The sequence below is a fragment of the Quercus lobata genome, chromosome 4 (assembly GCF_001633185.2).
Source record: "Quercus lobata isolate SW786 chromosome 4, ValleyOak3.0 Primary Assembly, whole genome shotgun sequence".
Classification (NCBI taxonomy): Eukaryota; Viridiplantae; Streptophyta; class Magnoliopsida; order Fagales; family Fagaceae; genus Quercus; species Quercus lobata.
In genome coordinates this window covers 46,836,783-46,859,660 of record NC_044907.1, presented here as the reverse complement: position 1 = coordinate 46,859,660, position 22,878 = coordinate 46,836,783, and the positions used below count along the sequence as shown (strand labels likewise).

Genomic DNA, 22,878 nt, shown 5'->3' with positions numbered 1-22,878 from the left:
ACTTGTGGAGTTCAATTGTGATTGTTGTTAGTGTTGCTAAACAGGGATAGACGACGATGGTTGGGGAGAGTAAGTGAGTTTCTTATTTCCTTTTAGCCTTTAGATTTGATTTAGTTTTAGTTTAATGACTTGTGATTCTGCGAGGCACTGGGGCAGTGACGATTTTTTTTTTTATAATATTTGTTGAATTAGAAACGTAATCGTGTTGGTGTTGGAGTAGTGATAGTCTTAGTCTAAAATGAGATTGATCTTGTACTGGGCTTTTCTATTGGCATTTGGTTTGGGCCTTGTTAGTGGTTTTATTTTATATATATAATTTTTTTTTTCGGATTTTTGTTCAATTTTTTTTTCCATGGTTTTATAAACCAGTACGGTGAAAGAACCGGAAAAGGGATTGGTTATTGGTTTTTTGGTCGAATCGGTAACATCATAAATAATATAATTAATAAAATATTAAATTATATAAATAAAAATATAATAAGTTTATTACTAATAATATGATAACAAAATGTAAAAACATAATATTTAGTGACACTTTTTGTGTAAATTTAATCAAATTTCCTTAGAATGGACAATCACATGTTTGATTATAATCATAAAAATAAAAAGTTTATTTTTTTATATATATAATGAATTAATTGATGTTATATAAAAATTAAGTGACTTTTTAAGTTTTTTCATTAAATTAACTAAAACTACTATTTTTTTCTAATCAAAATTATCAGAAAAAGAAAAAATAAAAGTAGTTGTACAATGAAAAAAAAGCTAAATTTACATGATTTTGACCAATTAGTTGTATAATATATATTATAATGTTTTTGAGAAATAGTAGTCGTACAATGACAATGTATCAGGTAAAGTAAAAACTAAAAGTAAAGTCATAGTATAGGTTTAAAAGAATATAAAAGCAAGTTGTTCTTTTTGCTTGAAAGACCCTAATACATTATTAAGTTGCTAAAATTATGGACCAAAATTTAATTTTATTGACATAAAAAAATTTTAGGGTGCTCCTAAAATTTTTTTTAAAAGTAAATAAATATAAAATTTAAATTATTATGTATAAATTTTTTTTTTTCAAGTCAGGGTGGTCCTGGGACCACCCTAGTCATAAGGTTGCGCCGCCCCCTGCACAGGTGAGTTCGCTACCCCCACTCAACTTTAAACTCTAATGTAAAATATTTATAAACCTGTCTCCAAGCTCGTGAAAATTGAAATCATGTAACATGCAATAATAGTATCAATTATCATGTAAGTTTGGCCTATCTTATTTTCACGACACACCGGAAGAAAGAAGTATTATTTTGTTATCCAAAAACCAAAAACATCACTTCTATGGTAGACTAGATGTTATATTTAATTTTTCTTCCTATAAAAAAAATAGTATACAAATTTATGATATTGGTGGAAATTAATTAAAGAGATCTATTTCGTTTAGATCTTATATCTTACCAACTATAATTATTAATTTGGTTAAAATATTAAAAAATTACAGAAATTCTATTTAACTTCAATCAATCTATAAATATAGTACATAGTACATAGGTGAATAAAGAAGAAAAAATCATGACCGACTGTCAAATCAATCAATTAATATCTAGTCTAGTATATTGGTATTTGAGTTGATCGAATATTTTATCAGGATGTTGGAATTTTTCCAAGTTAAAGAGATTAAGGAATGAAGAATTATTCTTTTTCTTTTTTGGTAAACTAATGAAGAATTATTCAACCTCTTATAACCGATTTTTTTTCAAATGGAAGTTTCGGAGACATTGATATTTGATGAACAAATGACATCTTTTTTTTTTTTTTTTTTTGAGAGTAACAAATGACATCTTTGTTGCAGGTAAAAAGTTCAAGAATTACATTGAAGTCGATTGAGTGTAAGATGATGTTTATCAAATATTGAAATTATAGAACCTCAAATCAAATACTTTCTTTTCACTTCTTTATATATATATATATATATATATATATATATATATTGATGGGAAATACTCAAACCTTCATTCAATACATTGTAAAAAAGATACATCATGTGCATGCGCATGTGCCACTTGACTTGGACAGTCTTCCAGCCATACAACCAAGTTTTCAACATTTTGAACATGCTGAGCTAACAAGTGGATAGAGACGTTCCACTACCTTTTAATGTGTAAAAAATCAAACATCCTAAAGCCTTGGGCTTTTCGCAACACTCCTTGGATGATGTTCTGAACCGAAGCCTCTATCTTTCCAATATCGTGAACGACGTTGATTATCAGCTGCGAGTCTCCTTCAAACACCACGTCCCTAAGCCCCACCTCATCGACAAATTTCACCCCCATCTCTAGGGCCTTCGCCTCCGTCTCTAACGCGCCGAGGGTAAGTCCATCTTCCTAGACATGGCTACTACCAAATTACCTTCCTCGTCACGCACAATAACTCCCACGCCAGACTACTTTGATTTTGAGAATAGTGCACCATCTACATTGACCTTAAAGGAACCCGACAGTGGTGGCTTCTAGGAAACTCTGTTCTAGTTTTTAGATCTAGATCGGCTTAGCTTCTCCTTGGCTGATTGAAAATCCTCCAATAATTTCAACGGGCTTCTTACTATTACAAGACTAGGTCGCCTCTGAACCTCGTTCCTGCTCTTCCAAATACCCCAACAAATCGTGACCCACCTCTCCAACAGCCCTTGCTGGGCCTCCTAACTAACCCAAAGTCTACTAAATGTGTCCACAAAGCTCCATGACTCTTGAACATTGCAAGGCAGAGTAAGCTTGCTAGAACTCCAAACCTCTGTTCCTCGACTACAAAAACAAAGCATGTGCATGATTGTTTCTACCTGCCTACCATAAACTTCACATATATTATTGGCCGTGATCTTTCTACGGAAGAGAGAGTCTTTTATGGGCAAGATACCATTACATGCCTTCCAAGCAAAGTGCTTTATTTTGTTTGGCAGGTTCATACTCCACACCCCACGCCAAACTCCATGCATTTTCGTTGGGTTCGAGTAACTGGTGTTACCACCCTCTGCCTCTATTTCCCGAGCCAGCCTATATGCACTCCTAATGGTAAATTTACCTTTCTTATCTTCAGCCCATACCATTCTGTCTTTTGCATCTAATTCACTAATGGGGATAATAAGGATTGCCTCTGCATCCTGGGGTAAAAAGAGACCCCTCACCAGTTCTATGTCCCACTCCATTCCTTCATCTTTCAGTAAGTCCCTCACCATTTTAATTTGGTTCCCATGCCTTTCTGGAGTGACTACCCTATAAGTGCTTCGAGTAGTGAGCCACTGATCTTGCCAAACCCATATACTACGACCATCTCCTACCTGCCATCTCAAACCACGTTTGACCAGGTGTTGGGCTGCCATTATGCTCCTCCAAGCAAAGGAAGCTTTCTTGCCTACCTCAGCATCCACGAAATCCCCATTAGGGAAGTATTTAGCCTTATAAACCCGAGAAAAAGGGTAGAGGAATTAGTTTGAAGTCTCCAACCCTGTTTAGCTAATAGGGCAAGATTGAAGAACTTCAAGTCTCTAAAACCCATCCTCCCTTTTTCCTTTGGAAGGCACATTCTTTCCCAACTCATCCAAGCCACCTTCTTCTCATTCTTCACTTGTCACCACCAAAATTGTCTCACCATTCCAATCATGTCCTCACAAACCCTGTTAGGGAGCTTGAAGTAGCTCATAGTTTAAGAAGGAACGGCTTGAGCAACTGTCTTAATCAATACTTCCTTCCCTGCATTTGATAGAAGCTTTTCCTTCCAACCCATAAGTTTGGATGCTAGTTTTTGTTTCAGTCGAGCAAATGTGTTCTTCTTTGACTTACCAATCAATGAAGGTAGCCCTAGGTAAGATTCATGGGGTTTGATAACCTAGGCACCAAACATGGACTTGATGGCATCCTGAGTGCGTGTGGGGGTATTTTGGCTAAAGAAGAGTGCCATCTTGTTTCTATTTAGTTGTTGACCTGAATAGACTTGCAAAATTCTCTGCACTTCAGCCCCTTCCTTCTTCATTGCCTTACAAAATATCAAACTATCATCCACAAAGAATAAGTGTGAAATTCGTGGTCTCCTAGTTGAGGCAGCCACTCCTTTCAATTCATTCCTCAACGATGCCTTGTGCAATAGAGCCGACAAACCTTCCGCACAAAGTAGGAAGAGATATGGAGAGAGTGGATCTCCTTGTTGAAGGCCGCGGGTTAGTGTGATCATCCCACAAGGTTGGCCATTGAGTCTAATAGCATATGTAACAGAGGACACACATGCCATTACTATACGAATCCACCGCTCATGAAACTCCAACTTCTCCATTATTTTTTGCAAACACCTCCATTCCACTCAATCATAAGAGTTACTCATGTCCAACTTCAATGCCATTTCACCATCCTTGCCTTTCCTCTTCCTGTGAATATGGTTCATTAATTCATAGGCCACAAGAACATTGTCTATGATGAGCCTCTTTGACATAAAAGCACTTTGGTTTTCACATACTATATCCTTTAAAACAACTTTCATTAGTTGGCCATAACCTTGGAAGCAAGTGACAGTGCAAGCTCAGAATCAAATATTAAAGGAGAAGAAGCAAATGTTCCAACGGCTAGTTCTCAGTCCAAAACGGTGTCGTGTAGTAAAGTGGTTAGATACAAAACACGCCTAAAGTGTAACGGTGTCGTTTCTCATTAAAACCCAACGATGCCGTTTTGGATTATATTAGTTATTGAAGGACTGAAGGATCACGCACGTGTAAGAAAGTGAATGAATCAATTGATAGTTATTTTCAGAAAATTAAGCAAGCTCGTGATAGATTAGCTGCTGTGTCTGTGTTTGTGGATGATGAGGAGCTTCTCCACATTGTTCTTGATGGTCTTCCATCTAGCTATGACTCTGTTAGTTTTGCTATTAGAACTAGGAGTGATGTGTTGTCAGTGGAAGAATTGAATGCATTACTTAATGCTAAAGAGAGAGTTATTAACAGGAGATCTAATGGTGTTGATCAAGTTTTTATGGCTATGGCTGCAAAATTTCATTCACAAGGCTTTCCTCGGGGAAGAGGAGGAAGAAATTACAACCAGAGAGGGAGAGGTGCTCGTGGACATGGACCTCACTCTGGTGGAATGAATTCAATGAATTCTCATTTTGGAGGGGGAAATTACTCTAATTTTGGTGGATCTGGTGGATCTGGCTCTCAGTTCCAGAATTTTAATCCTAGTAATCAAGGTTTTCCATCTCAATTTCAGTCTTTTAATCAACCTAAACCTTCTCAAAATCAAGGTCAATCCAGTAGGCCTATTTGTCAGATATGTGGAAAGAATGGTCATTCAGCTCTTGACTGTTACCATCGCATGGACTTTGCATATCAAGGAAGGCATGCCCCTGCTAAACTTGCTTCAATGGTGGCCAATGCTGCTCAAGTTCAGGCTTCCAACTCTTGGCTTACTGACACAGGCTGCTCAGATCATGTAACTCCTGATTTGTCACAGTTGTCTCTTCATCATCAACCTATTCAAGGCAATGAGACTATCACTGTTGGGAATGGTCAGGAACTGTCAGTCACTCACATTGGCAATGGTAAGCTTCAAACCCTAACTCATAATTTTAGACTTGATAATATTCTAAGGGTGCCTGACCTTGCTTCTAACCTTCTATCTGTTCGTAAACTGTGTCTCCAAAATAATGTTTTTTGTTATTTTGATGCCAACAAGTTCTTAATTCAGGATTTGCCCACGGGGAAGATCCTCTATGCAGGGTTGAGTAGAGATGGGGTCTATCCTATTCCATCCATCTCTGACCTATCCTCATCATTGAACCATTTCAAGTCCTCTGCCTTTGTGTTTGTCAAACCACACCAGATTCTGCTCTGGCATCACAGACTTGGCCATCCTCATTCTAGAGTTTTATATTCTGTTCTTAAGAGTGTATTTCCATCTCTTTCTTTGTCCATGATTGATGAGGTTTGTTCCTCTTGTGAACATTTTATAAGTGCCAAGATGCACAGACTTCATTTGAATAAATCTTCAATTGTTTCCACTTCAGTTCTTGAAATTGTGCATAGTGATGTTTGGGGTCCCTCTCCCATTACTTCCTTGCTTAGCTTTAATTACTATGTACTGTTTGTTGATGATTACACTCGTTTCACTTGGCTATTTTTGCTTAAGTCTAAACATGAAGTTTTATTTGTCTTTAGGCACTTCAAGAACATGGTTGAAACTCAACATAATTCCAAACTTAAAATTTTAAGAACTGATAATGGTTCTGAATATACTAATGCTGAGTTTCAATCTTATTGTTCTGCTCATGGCATTCTCCATTAATCTTCCTGTCCTCATACCCCTGAGCAAAATGGAGTTTCAGAAAGGAAGCACAGACATGTTGTTGAAACAGGTTTTGCTCTCCCTTATCAGTCACATCTTCCTCTTAATTTCTGGTCATATGCTTTCACTGTTGTCACTTACCTTATAAATAGGCTTCCTTTATCAATGTTAAGCTTTCAGTCTCCTTGGGAAAAATTGTACTCTAAAACACCTTCTGTTCATGCTCTTAAATCCTTTGGTTGTGCCTGCTATCCTTTTCTTAGACCCTATAATAAGAACAAGCTACAACCTAGATCTACACCATGTATTTTTCTTGGCTATCCACCTTTATCTAAAGGGTATATTTACCTTGATCCTATTTCCAATAGAATTTATATTGCTTGTCATGTTCTATTTAATGAATCTCTCTTCCCTTTTGCTACTAATCCCAATCTTACTAATCCTCATGTTCCTTTTTCTTCTTCCTTGTTTGATTGGTTATCTCCTCCTGTTCCTACTTCTTTAGCACCCCCTAAATCTGTTGATACTCCTCATTCTTCTTCTTTTTCAACTAATTCTGATTTGTTATCTTCTCTACTTCCCTCATTTCTTTCTACTTCTTCTCCAATCCCTGTTGTTCCTACTCCTCTTACTACTCCTTCCTCAGTGTCTGCAACTTCTTCCTTTATGCTCCCAGCTTCTGTCCAACCTTCTTTATCATCTTCCAATCCTGCTCCTCTTGCTCTTGTTCCTTCCTCCACTAATACTCATCCTATGGTTACAAGGTCTAAGCATGGAATATATAGGCCTAAAGTTATGCAGATACAATGTGATTATACTGATGCAGAACCTCCTTCCTTTGCTATTGCTTCCAAGCATCCTCAATGGGTGGTTGCCATGGATGCTGAATTCCAGTCTTTACAGAAGCAACAGACTTGGTCTTTGGTTTCTCTTCCTCCACATAAAAATGTTCTAACTTGCAAATGGGTTTATAAACTCAAAAGGCATAGTGATGGGTCTGTTGCCAGGTATAAGGCCAAATTAGTGGCTAGGGGCTATCTCCAGCAGTATGGGTTAGATTATGATGAAACCTTCAGTCCAGTTGTTAAGCCTGCTGCTATTAGACTTCTTATTGCTTTGGTTGTACAACATGGTTGGTAATTGAAGCAATTGGATGTTTCAAATGCTTTTCTACATGGTCTTTTGAAGGAGGAGGTCTTTATGGCTCAACCTCAAGGATATGTTGATCCTTCTTTTCCTAATCATGTGTGTCTTCTACATAAAGCCCTTTATGGTCTCAAACAAGCTCCTAGGGCTTGGTTTGAGAGATTTACCTTTCAGCTCCTTCATGTGGGTTTCTGTGCTTCAGCTGTTGATGGAAATTTGTTCATCTTGAGGCATCAATCTTTGATTGTGTATTTGTTGCTCTATGTAGATGATATTATCATCACTGGTAATAGCTCTTCTTTTGTTTCTACCATCATCAACCTTTTGGGCAAGGAATTTGATCTTAAAGATCTTGGCTTACTTCACTACTTTCTTGGTCTACAGCTTGACTATACCTCCATTGGTTTGTTTGTGCATCAGTCCAAATATGCCTGTAATCTTCTCAAGAAGTTTGGCATGACTGATTGCAAGCCCTGTAAGACACCATGCTCTCCTAATCATCATCTCCTTCCCAATGACAGTCCACTTTTATCTGATCCTAAATCCTATAGGAGTCATGTTGGGGCTTTATAGTATCTCACCTTCACCAGGCCAGACTTATTTTTTGCTGTTCAACAGGCCTGTCAGCATATGAGCACTCCTACCCAAAATCACCTTCCAGTTGCTAAACGTATCCTAAGGTATCTTCAAGGTTCCCTTCATTTTGGGATTGCTTTTACTCCAGGTCCCATCTCCTTATCAGCTTATAGTGATGCAGACTGGGCTGAGGATCCTGTGGATAGAAGATCCATTACTAGAATGGTAGTGTTTTTTGGTAATTCTCCCATAACCTGGTCTGCTAAGAAACAGTGCACTGTGTCTCGTTCTTCCACAGAGGCTGAGTATCGTGCTTTAGCGTCTACTACAGCTGAGTTGTATTGGCTTAGAATGCTCCTTAGAGATTTTGGTATTTTTCTTCCTCAACTTCCGCTTCTTTGGTGTGACAATGTTAGTGCTTTGGCCATTGCCTCCAACCCTGTGTTTCATGCTCGCACAAAGCACATCAAGGTTGACTACCATTTTGTTCGTGAGAAGGTCCTTAGGCATGACTTACTCATTAAATTCATTTCCACTCATGATCAACTTGCTGATCTGTTTACCAAGGGCCTTCCCCCTCCCCGGTTCACTTGGCTTACTTCCAAACTTATGTGGAAATTTCCCATTCGTTTGAGGGGGGATGACAGTGCAAGCTCAGAATCAAATATTGAAGGAGAAGAAGCAAATGTTCCAACGGCTAGTTCTCAATCCAAAACGGTGTCGTGTAGTAAAGTGGTTAGATACAAAACACGCCTAAAGTGTAACGGTGTCGTTTCTCATTAAAACCCAACGATGCTGTTTTGGATTATATTAGTTATTGAAGGACTGAAGGATCACGCACGTGTAAGGATCTGTTATGACTCGTGTGAGATGGTTACAAGTCTGTTATACCAGACTCCGTTGAGCTTCTCTCTCCCTCCTTCTCTGATGTACCTATATATATGAGTATCTATTCACTTGTAGAGTATTGGATTGTATTGTTCTCTTCTATAGCAATAATACTTGAGCTTTTCCAGTTTATTTTTCAATCTCTGTTTTTTCATTTCTGTTTTGCTTAACACACTAACAGTGAGATAGAGAGTGGTTTTATCGGCAAGCTTATACTTTTCACTTCTCTTTAATACGAAAAATAGTATTGTTAACAAAGTTTGACTCCAAATATACCTCCTTATCATTTGCAATACATAACTAACTACATTTATATTTGACCCCAAACGTGTCTCCTTATCATTTGCTATATATAACTCACTGCATTTATATTATACGATAGATTGCTTCTTATTATAACTAGTTGTAAACTAGTGTCATGCATGACTACGCTATTGAAAATAAGAATATTTTAGTTTTTAAAAAAAATTATTTTGAGATATTTGTAAGTCAGAAATTTGTTTCAATTATTAAATACCACAATCAAAATATAGGTAACCAATTTCAAGAAGCAAACAGCCTTTTAGGAGTAAAAGTCGTCTAATTTATTCAAGTTAGTAAACAGAATGGCTTCAAGCTAAGGATGATATTTGCACCAGCTTCCTTGAAGTCAGATTTAGAACACTCTTCTTAAGAATTTGAGAGAATGGATCAACGAAGCTCTTATATGTGACAAATTTCACCAGAAATAAACATCGTTCTTTATAGCATTATTTGTAACATGCCTACCAAGAGCAAAGCTAGCAAATAAACTATCTTGAAATCATATGGAGAATATATCAATCGAACTGCCCACCACAAGCCTTACAACTAGCTAAAAGCATATCAGAATAATGTCATATCAAGTAGTTAATACAAGGTGGATTCTAGTTAAATCAACTGGTAAAGTTTCTTATGGTTGAAAATGAGATTTGAGATTCAATCTCCGCCTACACCAAAAACCGATTAGTGTCTTAGTTTGATAATAAAGAGCTATCATTAGGAGCGGATGTCATAAGTTGAAATTCTCTCTAAAAAAAAAAAAAAAAAAAAGTAGTTAACACAAGTGAATTCCAGTTAGCTCAACTAGTAAAGTTTCTGATGGTTGAATAAGAAATATGAGGTTCAATTCCCACCTACATCAAAAACTGATTGATGTCTTGGTTTAATGATAAAGAGCTATTATTAAAAGCAAACGACATAGGTTAAAACTCTTTAAAAATAAAAGTAATGCTATTATCAGAAGCAGACAGTATAAGTTAAAACTCTCTAAAAAAAAGTAGTTAATACAAAACATCATTATTGATATAGGGTAAGACTTGGATCACTGAGTATTACTTCTCTAAATCATAAATACACGTTTTCCCTATTAGGTTTTTTTTTTTCTCCCCCTTCCCTCAAGACTCAATTATATCATTGTGCCTAGGCATTGCAGTAATAGTCAAGGCAATGTTCACAAAGAACTAAGCCTATAAAAATGCCCCGAATTATTCTTAATTCTTTTTTTAAATAGGCCCAATTTTACCTTTGCCTACCAGTGAAAAAAAAATCGTGCCTAACCACAATGTGTAATCTATAATTAACCCTTAAATAAAAGTTACTTATATTTATTTAACAGCTCATGATGGCATTCTTAAGAGACATTGATATACGTCTTATTTTATTTGGGTAAACATGAAAATTTGATATATGGGATTTTCCTCTATATTTATGATATTCTATCTCATTAAAGATTTTTTTTTTTTTTTTTTTTTTTTTTTTTTTGTTGAGAAACTAAAAAAAGAAGAGTTAAGATTATATATATATATATATATATATATATATATAGTTGGAGTAATAATAAATATTTTATTAAGATTGATAGAATGATAATGAGGTGGTCTTATCTATGTAGGCAAAGATGGAGCTATTTATTGGCATCCCACCCACACCCCCCCCCCCCCAAATTTTTTTACATACAACCCAGTCTTTTAAAAGAAAATTTAAACAAGATAATTTTTTTCCTTACCCAACAGTAGATACACACATCAAAGACACAAAAAATAATAATAATAATAATAAAATTCTAAACAGCTAAGTAGCAACTAAGAGAGAAGAGAGTGACAAACTACTGAATGAGCATTTTCAGTTATGAATGTCATCAAAACTAAGCTTCACAATAAAATGAAATATGAGTCTTTTATGGATCCTATAATGTTATTCATTGAAAGGGACATTGTTGTGACAATTAGTATGGATTCAATCTTAGATGATTTAAGATTTAAAATAATGCCGAATTTAATTTTCATAAATGATTGCATTGTAATTTATTAAGAAATAATAATGATTTTGTGTCTTTGTCTTTTTTTTTTTTTTAGATAGAATTTCTACTCTACCATAATCTAAATGTATATGTGTGTGAAATTCCATTCTGGAGACTTGAATCCTGGCCCTTACCTCACACTCTACAAGTATTTATACTTATAAAGTGACCACCGCACCAAAGGTACACAGTGGTGTTGACAGTTTGTTAATACTACATAAATGCTTGTTTGGAGTTTTATAATGACTTTAAATTTTGTTTATATTTCTGCCCCTTTACTACAAGTTACGGCTCCATCTCTCTATGCAAGGTAGTGTTATTACTGTGATTTTTTTTTGATAAATTGTTTTTATTGTTTGTGATCATTGCTACTAATCCTCTTTCAAATGTGAAAAAGAAAAAAAATGACATTGCAACTGATCTGCCATAATGAGTGTGACAAAATCATCCTATGATAAAGCAGTTGTGGTTGGTGAGTCTTTGTGCGATGTATCAAACCACAGAGTAAAATTCATAACTAAACATGTACTAGACTGCCATGAGAACAATAAGTATATGCTATCTATATTAACAGAATATACACTATTGAAATGTCAATGATTTTACTTCAAAGGAATGTTCTTATACATATTCCAGTCAAACTCAAACCGACATTTTCTTTTTCTCTAAATTAAACTTATCACTAAAAAAAAGTATAAAATATTAATATCATTTCTTTTATTTTCATTTTTACACCATTAATGCCTCTCTACACAAGCCCTTAAAACCCACAAATCTTAAACTAGGTAGGCTCATGTTATTTGTTTGCAAACAAGAATGATAGTTAGTCTAATTTTTATTTATAAAATACACATCTTAAAATAGTTCATTTTCTAAAAGCTACAAAAGTAATTTATGTCGGCTGCACAAACAAGAAAAAAAAAAAAAAAAAAGTAATGTCAATCAAACATGTACTAGTTCAATTTTGAACATAACTTAAAATAAAATCAGATTACATGATTTTTTTTTTAATAATTAAACATGATTTCAATTTATATATTAGTTGTTAATATTCAAGTTTTCTGCTCAAAAAATTAAAAATCTAAAAATACTATGTTTGAGTGTGACTGATCAAACTCTTTTCTTTGGTCAGCCAAGTATCACTCCATGGGAGTAGGATCAATCTAAATAAATAGATAAATAATACAGATTTGGTAGCTCTGAGTGGAAAAAATAGTAAACAAAGGTCAAAACAGGTTCAGGTAAAGAGTGAAAAAAGAAAGACATTCTTCTAAAATAAAAAGTAATTTTATATACACAATAATTTTCTTAATAAATTTTATAATTAATGAGTTTTTTAATTATTATTAATTTTACCACACCGTTAATAACTTGCCATCTCGAACAATTGTAAAATTTTATTGTAACTATATCATTGTTAGTAGAATAATAAAAAGTAAAAGATCCAATAAAAGCAAAAACGTGTTGATTTGGAACTCTATTTTTTCTCTATCTCTCTCCTGAATGAGCTGTTCAGCTCAACCAAAAAATAGCTAAAACCCAAAATCCAATTCACACACAATTTCTTATAAATAGTATTATAAATACCACACCCTTCCAAATCTCCCACCAAACCCCTCATCTGTGAAATCTCCAAGAAAGTGAGTTGAAAAACACAACACGAACACAAACACACCCACATAGAAAAAACAAAAAGAAAAAACTCTCTCTCAGAGAGATATGATGTGGAATCGATCAGAGGACAAGATTTTCGAGCACGCACTGGTGATGGTCCCTGAGGATGTTCCAGACAGGTGGCAGAGGATTGCAGAGCAAATTCCAGGAAAGTCACCGAGAGATGTGAAGGAACACTATGATGATCTTGTACATGATGTGCTTGAGATCGATTCTGGTCGAGTTGAACTACCGAGTTATGCTGATGAGGATGACTCCGACTCTGGTGGACATGGTGGATGGGACTCACCGAGTAATCAGAATCAGATCTCTTTCTCGAATCATAACAACAAGCCTAAGCACTCTGACTCCGAAAGGAAAAAGGGTACTCCTTGGACTGAAGAAGAGCACAGGTAAAAAAAAAAAAAATTCAAAATTGTCTCTTTTCTTTTAGTTTGGTGGCTGAGAAAATGAAAGAAAGGAAAAAAATTTCTGGGTTTTCTTTGTTTTCTTTGATTGTGGGGATTGGTATTGTTGTTTTCTTTATTTTCTTTTACTGTCATTTGGGTTTCTATATGTCTCTGTTTTTTGTTGTTTTTTCTTTTCTGCTATGGAAGGTATAGACTTTATTGTGAAGTTGTGAGAAAGATTCGATTTTTCTGTTCTTTTTGTCTCTTTTAGTCTCTTCTGACTAAATTTTTTGGTTTTAATTTGCCAAATAATGAATATAATGCGATTTTGAATCTCAAGATTTTTCCCAGCCCAAAAAGATTGATTTTTTAGACATATAATAGGAAATTTTCAAACTGTGATTGTTTTGAAATATGTTTTTGAATCTTTGAAGATATTTGCTGTATTTTTGTTGTGAATTTTCTTGATTTTCTGTTTGACAAATCAGGGGAAGTAATATTTGGAGACTATTGGTCTTAATGGATTTTGTGATTTCCATAGTGAATCAAGTAGTTTCCATCAACTTATAAAGATTTTACCATTGATCCCAAAACTTGATTTGTGCTCATGTGGCCTTTAATATGATATATGTCACGATAGGATTATAATTTATTAGTATTTTGTTGTGTATGAAATGTTATGGCAATGCCAGGGGTGATCTATGAGTGCTAGATTGTATTGGTATATATATTTGAATATTATTTTTTGGTTGTTGATTTTCCTTTTGTATCATAACAGGTTATTTCTAACTGGACTGAAGAAATTTGGAAAGGGTGATTGGAGAAGCATTTCAAGGAATGTGGTTGTGACGAGAACACCGACTCAGGTGGCTAGCCATGCCCAGAAGTACTTCCTTCGCCAGAATTCAGTGAAGAAAGAGAGGAAGAGGTCAAGCATCCATGACATTACTGCAGACAACAATCCGGTTGCTCTTCCGGTCAATCAGAGTTGGCTTCCACCTCCAGGTAGTGCTGTTCAACAGCAACAGGCTTATCAACCGATGACCATGCCACCACATTTGCCTGGTCAAGTGAGCCCAATGGGGTACCAAAACTTTGGCTTTCCAATGTAAAGAGGCACAGGAGCTATATCCTCTGTATATAAAAAAGCATTAATCTTTAATTAGGAAATCCAACTTGTAAAGTTCTGCCTTTGGTTTTGTTAGGTGTTTGATGGTTAGGAGTATTGTGAAGTGAATTTGTTCATGGTAGGTAGTGATCTGAAGTCCTTTAGTGAAGTAAAAAAAAAAAAAGTTACTTGTTTGAGAAAATAGTGTGGTCGTATACGGAACTTTTAGGAATGGGTCAATAACAAATAGGAATTTTTTTCAACTCAGGGTTTGGAATTGAATGCCTTCTGCATTATCAAAATTCTTAGTTTTGTAATTTTGAGTTTTTGGTACTCGTCTGATCTTTAGTTTTATTGAAAATGACATTTATGGTTATGCCATTTTGCTTCCAACTTTCAACTAATATGAAATATCTATCTTGTTTTTTGAATTTTTTGGCCGACGTAACTGTAAAAAAGTTTTCATATCTCAACATTGGCAGTATTTTAGTATGTGTCAAATGATATTATGTGCTATAGAGTATTTGTTTGTAAGGAAGAGCCTTGTACTTTTACATATTTAGTTACATAAAAATAGAGAAGCCTAGTACTTATTGGTGAATTAGTATTGGAGTCTAAATCTTTAGTCTTGTTTCTCTCCTTTCATGTTTCTTTCTTCTAAACACCTATATAAATCACACAAACAAAATAATTGTCATTTGTCTCACATTTTGACTAAAAATGGGAGGGAATCAAAGGCTTTGATGGGGATAAAATCTTATCCTTGTATCCCTATTAATAAATGGGAGAAAATAAGACTCAATCTATTTGTTCAAAGTTCTTTTCCTTAGCACATGATTCACATGTGACATGACTATTATTCTTTTCTTTTTTTTTAATTTGTGGTATATGACCATTTTTCTATCATTTGCCTATCGGCTATATGTCATCCACATAATCCGGTAACGTCAAGTATCAACAACAACAAACTATGTTTAACTGTCCACGCTGCTGAGTGCTGAGTACGGATATACACAAAACATGATTACTCAGAATTGACCTTAACCCCAATTTCTATCACCAGTCACCGGATCAAACACACGTGTTTGGAAACTGGCAAATGTAAAGAACACACATCCTGTCATGGTTGCAGGCACATGTTTCAACGATTTCTGTCAGCAAATTCATCTGATTCTAAAAAAATAAAGAAGAACCAAACACAATGTTTTGTTTATGATTAGAAAGTTGATTATTTGTACACATCTCATGCATTTCATTTGTAATACAACATGATCATGCCTGCCGTATTTAGTTCTCTCGCCTTTTGTTTTTGTCTTGTTTGCTCGTTTGTACTTCAGGAAAAAAGAAAATCAGCAAACATAGGACAGACTAACCGAGCAACAGATAATGCAAATATATAATGACACGTCCTTCAAACAGCTTGCTGCAGATTTTCCTCCTAGATTTCAAGTCCAAAAAGTAAGCACCTAACTTTTTTCTTTTTGGGAAAACTTTCTTTTTAACACTCGTTAACATATACTTCATACACAACATACATAATTTCACTTGCATTGTCCTTATTTTTTAAGTATGCTTACCCTTAACACATGAAATGGGGGTAATGTGTATGAACAATATCAATATACACTAACTAGTATGCAATAATTGGTGCTTTTTTATAAATAAAAAAATAAAAAAAATTTTGGATTAAAATTAAGCTCCAATCTATGAATTCATTGAGTGACAAATTAAAGTAATGATGTGTAAGAGACAACTGGCAACTGGTAACAAGAATTAAATATCTTGGAAACATTTTGCTAATTCATTTTTCTTAACAAACAAATGCAACCTATAGGAAATCGTCACAAGATCATTATAAAGGAAAACCTTCCATCAAAATATTTTAAATATCACCAAAAATATTGTGGCGTTTTTTCAACTTAACGATCTATATTAGGCTTTGGGCGTAGGCCTGGCCTTGATAGCTTGAAAGACTTGGCCAAGATCCCATCATCAATACCAGTATTGAATACAGTGGTAGGAACTGAGATGATTCCAGCATTTGCGCTCCCAAATGCAGAGATGGCTATTGCAGAATTCTTTGCATCACAATTGAACTAGTAGTGAACTAGTCCCTTGGGAAATACAAACATGTCACCCGCTTGGAATGTCTGGGTGAAGAGTTTGTTAGTAGTATCAACAGACCCAACTTCCAGAGCACCATCAAGAAGAAACAAGAGTTCCGCAGGGCAGGGATGGAACCAGAACTTTGAGTTGGGAGAACTTAATTGCTGATTTTTTTTTTTTTTTTCTTCTTGTGGGTAAGAACAAAATTATTTTTGTTTAGAATTTTTTGAAGGGCAGGTTTTTTTTTTTTTTTTGGATCAAATTGGTTAATTGAGTTTAATTTTTTTTGGTTTTACTACTGGTAATTTTTATAGTTGAGTTTCTTTTTTTCTTTTTTTTTGCTTGTATATTTTGTTTTAAATTTTAGATCTATAAATTTTTTTATTGTCACTAAAATGAGGAAAGTACTAGAGTTACAATTTTTTTATTATAAATTACTAATGTGATAAGTAATTACTAGTAAGTAAAAAAAAATGATATAAGTGGTTGGCTCATATGCAAACCCAATAAGAATTTGCTACCAAAATAATTTATAAAAATGTTATAAAAAAATTTGTGAGTATAGCATTACTTTTAAAAGAATCGATGATATTATTTAAGGGAAACAAAATCTAATTTTATAGAACAAAATTGCTAAAATTAGTACACATAAAAATATTTATTAAAAAAAAATTGGGGGGTCATTGCTCCCCTAGTCCATTGGCGGCTCCGTCCCTACCGCAGAGTGAGGATGGGTGTGAGGAGGGTTGATAGAGCCAGCTGGGTATTGGAGAACCGCAAAGGAAACACTTTGGCCATTAAGAGCTGGAAATTCAGCCAAGCTAGCTTTTGTAACATTAAAAGTTGTAGGTGGATTTGCTCTTTAGAGAGCCCTCATGCCAGTGAATGTGAAGAAGTCGCCATCAACTTTGGTTACATTTGGTGGGACTAAAAAGTCTGAGGTGATATCTGCATCTCCGGCAATTACCACATGAAGACTGAAGAGTAGTGAAGGCTAGTACAAGAGCAAAGAAGAATCCATGGTAGAACTAAAAGTACAAAATAGAACTTGATTTGATATGTTAACATAACTAAAATAATACAAATTATAGCCAGCTCGTTAATTATTATGCTTAGTAGATCTATCTACATGAAAAAGAATTGTATGCCATACCATTAATAAACGATAAATTATGTTCAACAAATAAAGCTAGAATTTGCAGCCAGTTTTTGGGAAGAACATCATATGAAAAATAATATAAAATAAGAAAGCCACCATTCATGGTTTTGGAAAATCATTTACATTGTTTTTAAATTATTCGTAAGTGTCAGTTTATCATTAGCTCCATTAATTTTTAGAGAGGATAGGATCATGAAGTTTGGCTTAAGTTTTCTCAGTAAAATGTTCCAAATTCTCACATAAAGCCCAAACAAGCTACAGAATTAAAAGATGATTCTGATGAAGTAAAGTCTTAATTTTAATTTTTTCATACGCAACTTCAGAAACACTCACACTGCCATCAATTTGCAATTAGTATATTTTTCTCTAATAAGAATAGTAAAGATGTTTCAAAAGTTATTGCAAGGACACTTTCCAAGAGTTTTTTCAAATTAAAAAATAGAGTGCCAAAGCATCAAGTGCAATAAAAAATACAAATACAGATTAATGCCTATCCAGAAAGAAAAATATAAGAGTAAAAAAATATGTGCCAACTTTTCAGATTCTCTTTTATTGGAAGATATGATTGCATCCTCCATTTTTGCAAGCCAACTACAAAGGATAGACTTCACCCCATCATCAAAGGCCTTATTAATGAATGTTCATTCACTATAAAAAGGCCAAAATGGCCAAATGACCATAAAATCCAAAGTATATAGTTAGTAGTCCTAGTTACAAAACTATATTATTTATTAGCATTTTGAGTCTAAGAGACTCGATTTTGGCTTATAAATTGAGTGTCAGAGACTCGATTTTTATGGTCTAATCATTTCCGATGTGGCATATTTTTCCACGTGGCGACCACATAAAAATCGAGTTTCTAAGATTCGATTTACAAACCTTATAAAGATCAAAGAAGAACCCAGACCCAGAAGCAGAGAAAAAAAAAAACCAGAAACAGAGAGTACCCAGGCCAGAAACAGAGAAGAACCATGCGCGCCGCTCGCCGTCGCCGTGCGCGGCCTGGCCTGGGTCGCGCACGGGAGAAGAACCATGCCGTGCCGCTCGCCGTGCGTGGCCTGGCCTAGGTCGCGCGCACCATGTGCGACCCAGGCCAGGCCGCGCACAGCGTGGGTCTCGCACGGCAAGCAACGCGGCCTGGGTTCTTCCCTCTGTTTTTTTTTTTTTTTTTTTTTTTTTTCTCTCTCTCTCTCTCTCTCTCTGGCTCTTCTTTGATATGTTCTGGGCAGGTCGCCTCTCTGATGTGATCTGATTCTTTCTCCCTGATTGTTGTGTCGATCTGATCTGATTCACAGTGTCGATCTGATTTGATTCTTTCTCTCCAATCTGATCTGATTCTTTCTCCCCGATTGTTGTGTTTCTGGATTCTTAAATTTTTATTTTTTATTTTTTGTGTATTTTGGCCTGTACGAGAGACCTGAGAGTTAGAATTTTTTTAAATTTTTTTGGTTTATAAATCGAGCCTTATAGACTCGATTTCCAAGTAGGAAAAAAGTGCCACATCAGACCATGGAAATCGAGTCTCAAAGACTCGATTTATAGGTCAAAATCAAGTCTTTTAGACTCGAGATGCTAGTAAATAATATAGTTTAGTAACTAGGACTACTAACTATATACTTAGAATTTTATGGCCATTTGGCCATTTTGGCCCTATAGAAAGAATAGAGCACAAACTAATTAAATAGTGATTCTTTAATAGGTAGCAAGGGTCTGTGACCTTAGGTCTCAGGTGCAAACCCAGCTTTAATCTTCTGAATGGTGGCAATATCAGTCTTGAAAGACTTTGCCAAGATCCCATTATCAATTCTAGTGGTGAACACAGTATTAGGGACTGACACAAGTCCAGCATTTGCACTTCCAAATGCAGAAACAGCTATTGTAGAATTCTTTGCATCGCTATTGTATTGATAGTGTACAAGTTCTTTTGGAAACACAAACATGTCACCAGCTTGGAGTGTCTGAGTAAGAGCTTGTTTGTGGTGTCAACAAATCCAACTTGAAGGGAACCATCAAGGAGAAACAAGAGCTCAGATGAGCGGGGATGGGTGTGAGGCTGGTTGACTGAACCAGCTAGGAATTGTAGAATTGCATATGAAACACTCTGACCATTAAGAGCTGGGAATTCTGCCAAGCTTGCTTTTGAAACTTTAAAGCTGTTGGTGGGGGTGCCCAAAGTAGAATCCTCATGCCAGTAAATGTGAAGAAGTTGCTATCAATGTTGGTAACATTTGGTGGGGCTGTTAAATCTGAGGTTATATCTGCATCCCCAGCGATTACTATATGGAAAATAGCAAAGGAAAGAACTAGTTTGAATATCATTTCATGCTTAAATGTTTTAAGGGCCATTGTAGGGAAATTGAAAGAAAAAAGTAGAAGCTTATAGAATGTGGTAAGGATGTATAACCTGTTACTTGGGCATTCAACAGCAAGTGGTAATTTATAATGTAACAAGAAGCATGTGGGCATTTACAAGTTCTGTGCAAGCCTATGAAACAAGAGGTGGAATTGGAAACTACAATGTCCTTGTTTTAACTAAATTTGCTTGATATTCTCAAGTGGATGCCTCTGCAATAGAATCCAGAAAGCAAATTGACAAACATGACTTGGTTTATTAATAGCAACCGGAAGAATCTTGTGGACAGTTAACCAAAAGGAGATTGGTGTGTTCGGCAGTCAATATAGGGTCTTACTAGGATTGTAGAAAATTCTTCGTACCGATCACTGATGTTAACAATATAAAGTGAGACTAGTCTAAGCTATACACTAACATCCCCCTCAAACTCGAGGTGGCAAGGAGGAAGCCAACTGGAGTTTGGATATAAGATCTCGAAGACGACCAGGCAGGTGAGTCTTGGTGAAGATATTAGCAGGCTGGTCAGCAGAGGAGATGGAGAACAACTTGAGATTTTCTTTCTTGAGATGTTGGCGAGTGATGTGACAGTCGATCTCAATGTGCTTGGTGCGTTCACGGAAGACATCATTATGAGCAATGTAAATAACACTACGATTGTCACAATAAAGAGGAGTGACAGTAGGCTGTGGAGCATCCATGTCAGCCAAGAGCCAACGAAGCCAGACAAGCTCGCAAGTGGTGTCAGTAAGGGTACGATACTCAGCCTCAAAACTGGAACGCGAAACCACATCCTGCTTCTTGCTACGCCATGAGACAAGAGAAGTACCTAACGAGAAATAGAAACCTGTGATAGAGCATTGATCAGTCGGATCACCTGCCTAGTCCGCATTTGAATAAGCATGAAGTTCGAGAGAAGATCAAGAGGAGTAATGGAGACCATGATAAAGTGTTTCTTTGACATATCGGAGAATCCAAAAAACAGTAGCATAGTGGACAAAACGAGAGGCATCCATGAACTTACTAACCATACCTATGGCATGTGAAATATCCGAACGAGTAACAGTGGAATTAGGTCAAACTACCAACCAACTAACAATAGCGAGTAGTATCGGATATAAGTTCACCATCTAAGGGTGTGAGCTTTGCATTGTATTCTAAGGGAGTGGAAACAGTCTTGTTGTCGGTGATACCGGCTTTGGAGAGAAGATCAGAAGCATATTTAGCCTGGGAAAGATAGTATCCATCACAGAATGAGGTAACCTCAAGCCCAAGAAAATAGCTTAGAGTGCCCAGATCTTTTATCTCAAAATGTTGACTAATAAAGTGCTAAAGAGGGTGGATACCTGCAGAATCATCTCCAATAATAATCATATCATCAACATAAAGAAGAATAAGAGTGATACCAGCAGAAGATCTTCGGACAAAGAGAGCAGTGTCATGAGGACTCGAAGTGAAACTCTGCTGAACAACAACTGAGCTAAACTTTTCAAATCAAGCTCAAGGAGCCTGCTTGAGGCCATAAAGAGCACGACGAAGGCAGTAAACTTGACTGCCTGAGTGTGGATAGCCAGGGGGTGATTGCATGTACACTTCTTCGTGGAGGTCTCTATTGAGGAAAGCATTCTTCACATCCATTTGATAAAGAGGCTAACAGCGAACAGCAGCCACAGTAATGAGACATCGAAAAAATGTAAGGCGAGCAACATGAGCAAATATTTCCTCATAGTCAATGCCATACTCCTGAGTAAAGCCTTTAGCAACTAGGCGAGCCTTATATCGTTCAACAGATCCATCAGCCTTAGTCTTGATCTTGTAAACCCACCTACAACCTACTACAGACTAACCAGGAGGCAAATCAACCATATCCCAAATGTGATTCTTATGAAGGGCATTTAGTTCTTCATTCATAGTTTGCTGCCATAGAGGGTCAGTATGGGTCTCACAATAGGTGTGAGGTTCATAGAGGGTGGCAAGAGCAAAAGAGCAGTGATAATTAGTGAGATAAAGGGGAAGAATGCTTACCCGAATGGAACGATGAAGTTCAAGACCAACAGGAGACTCAGGAAAAGGTGGTGCCACAGGATCCAAGACAGGCGGGTCATATGCCGGGGACAGAATCGGAGATGAGTCGTCTGAAGAGGCAACCGATGTTGAAGAATCCTCCACAAGTTCAGGATAGAGAGCGAGGAAAAGATCAATAAAAATGGGAGACTTTGGGGAAGAGGACGTAGGAAACTGTTGAAGACTCGTGAAAGGATGATGTTCCCAAAACTCAACATGACGGGAGACACGAAGGCGATGAGAAATGAGATCATAGCAGTGAAACCCCTTTTGAGATACACCATAACCAAGGAAACAATAGAGATGAGTACGAGGCTAGAGCTTTGTTCGTTCATGAGGAGAAAGAGAGACAAAGCAAGCACAACCAAAAACCCGAAAAGATAAGTAGTCAAAAGTTTGACCATAGAGAAGCTCAAATGGTGATTTGTTATGTGTAGTTGGTGAAGGAATACGATTAATGGTGTACACAGCAGTGAATGCGATCTCACCCCAGAAGCGCTCAGGAAGAGAGGCAGAAATGAGAAGGGTGCGGACAACATCAAGAATGTGACAATGTTTTCGTTCTGCACGACCATTTTGTTGAGAGGTGTAAGGACAAGACTGCTAAGGAAGGGTACCATAACTGTCTAAAAAGGATAGGAAAGATTTATCATTATATTCTTGAGCATTATCTGATCGAAAGACTTTGACTATGCGATTGAACTGTGTTTCAATCATTTTATGAAATGTTTGGTAAATAGACACAAGTTCAAACCTATGGTGAAGTAGATAAATCCAAGTATAT

General features: G+C 36.0%; 1 protein-coding gene and 2 pseudogenes across 1 annotated transcript; 1 reads left to right on the top strand and 2 right to left on the bottom strand.

Annotated features, from left to right (window-relative positions):
* The first annotated feature begins 12,785 nt into the window (after positions 1 to 12,785).
* LOC115986997 (transcription factor SRM1) lies at positions 12,786 to 14,678 on the top strand. The gene is made up of 2 exons (XM_031110434.1): positions 12,786 to 13,310; positions 14,086 to 14,678. Exons 1-2 carry the CDS (start codon positions 12,964 to 12,966, stop codon positions 14,417 to 14,419), a joined length of 681 nt encoding a protein of 226 aa, XP_030966294.1. The 5' UTR covers positions 12,786 to 12,963; the 3' UTR covers positions 14,420 to 14,678.
* Positions 14,679 to 16,334: 1,656 nt separating this feature from the next.
* LOC115985342 lies at positions 16,335 to 17,542 on the bottom strand (annotated as a pseudogene).
* Positions 17,543 to 19,398: 1,856 nt separating this feature from the next.
* On the bottom strand, positions 19,399 to 21,160 carry LOC115985340 (annotated as a pseudogene).
* Between the last annotated feature and the right edge of the window lie 1,718 nt (positions 21,161 to 22,878).

What these genes read in the sequence shown, in the direction of transcription:
- LOC115986997 (XM_031110434.1), top strand. Translation starts at nt 12,964, where the DNA reads ATGATGTGGAATCGATCAGAGGACAAGATTTTCGAGCACGCACTGGTG. An exon ending in TGGACTGAAGAAGAGCACAG is followed by an intron (nt 13,311 to 14,085) that starts GTAAAAAAAAAA and finishes GTATCATAACAG; the next exon opens with GTTATTTCTAACTGGACTGA.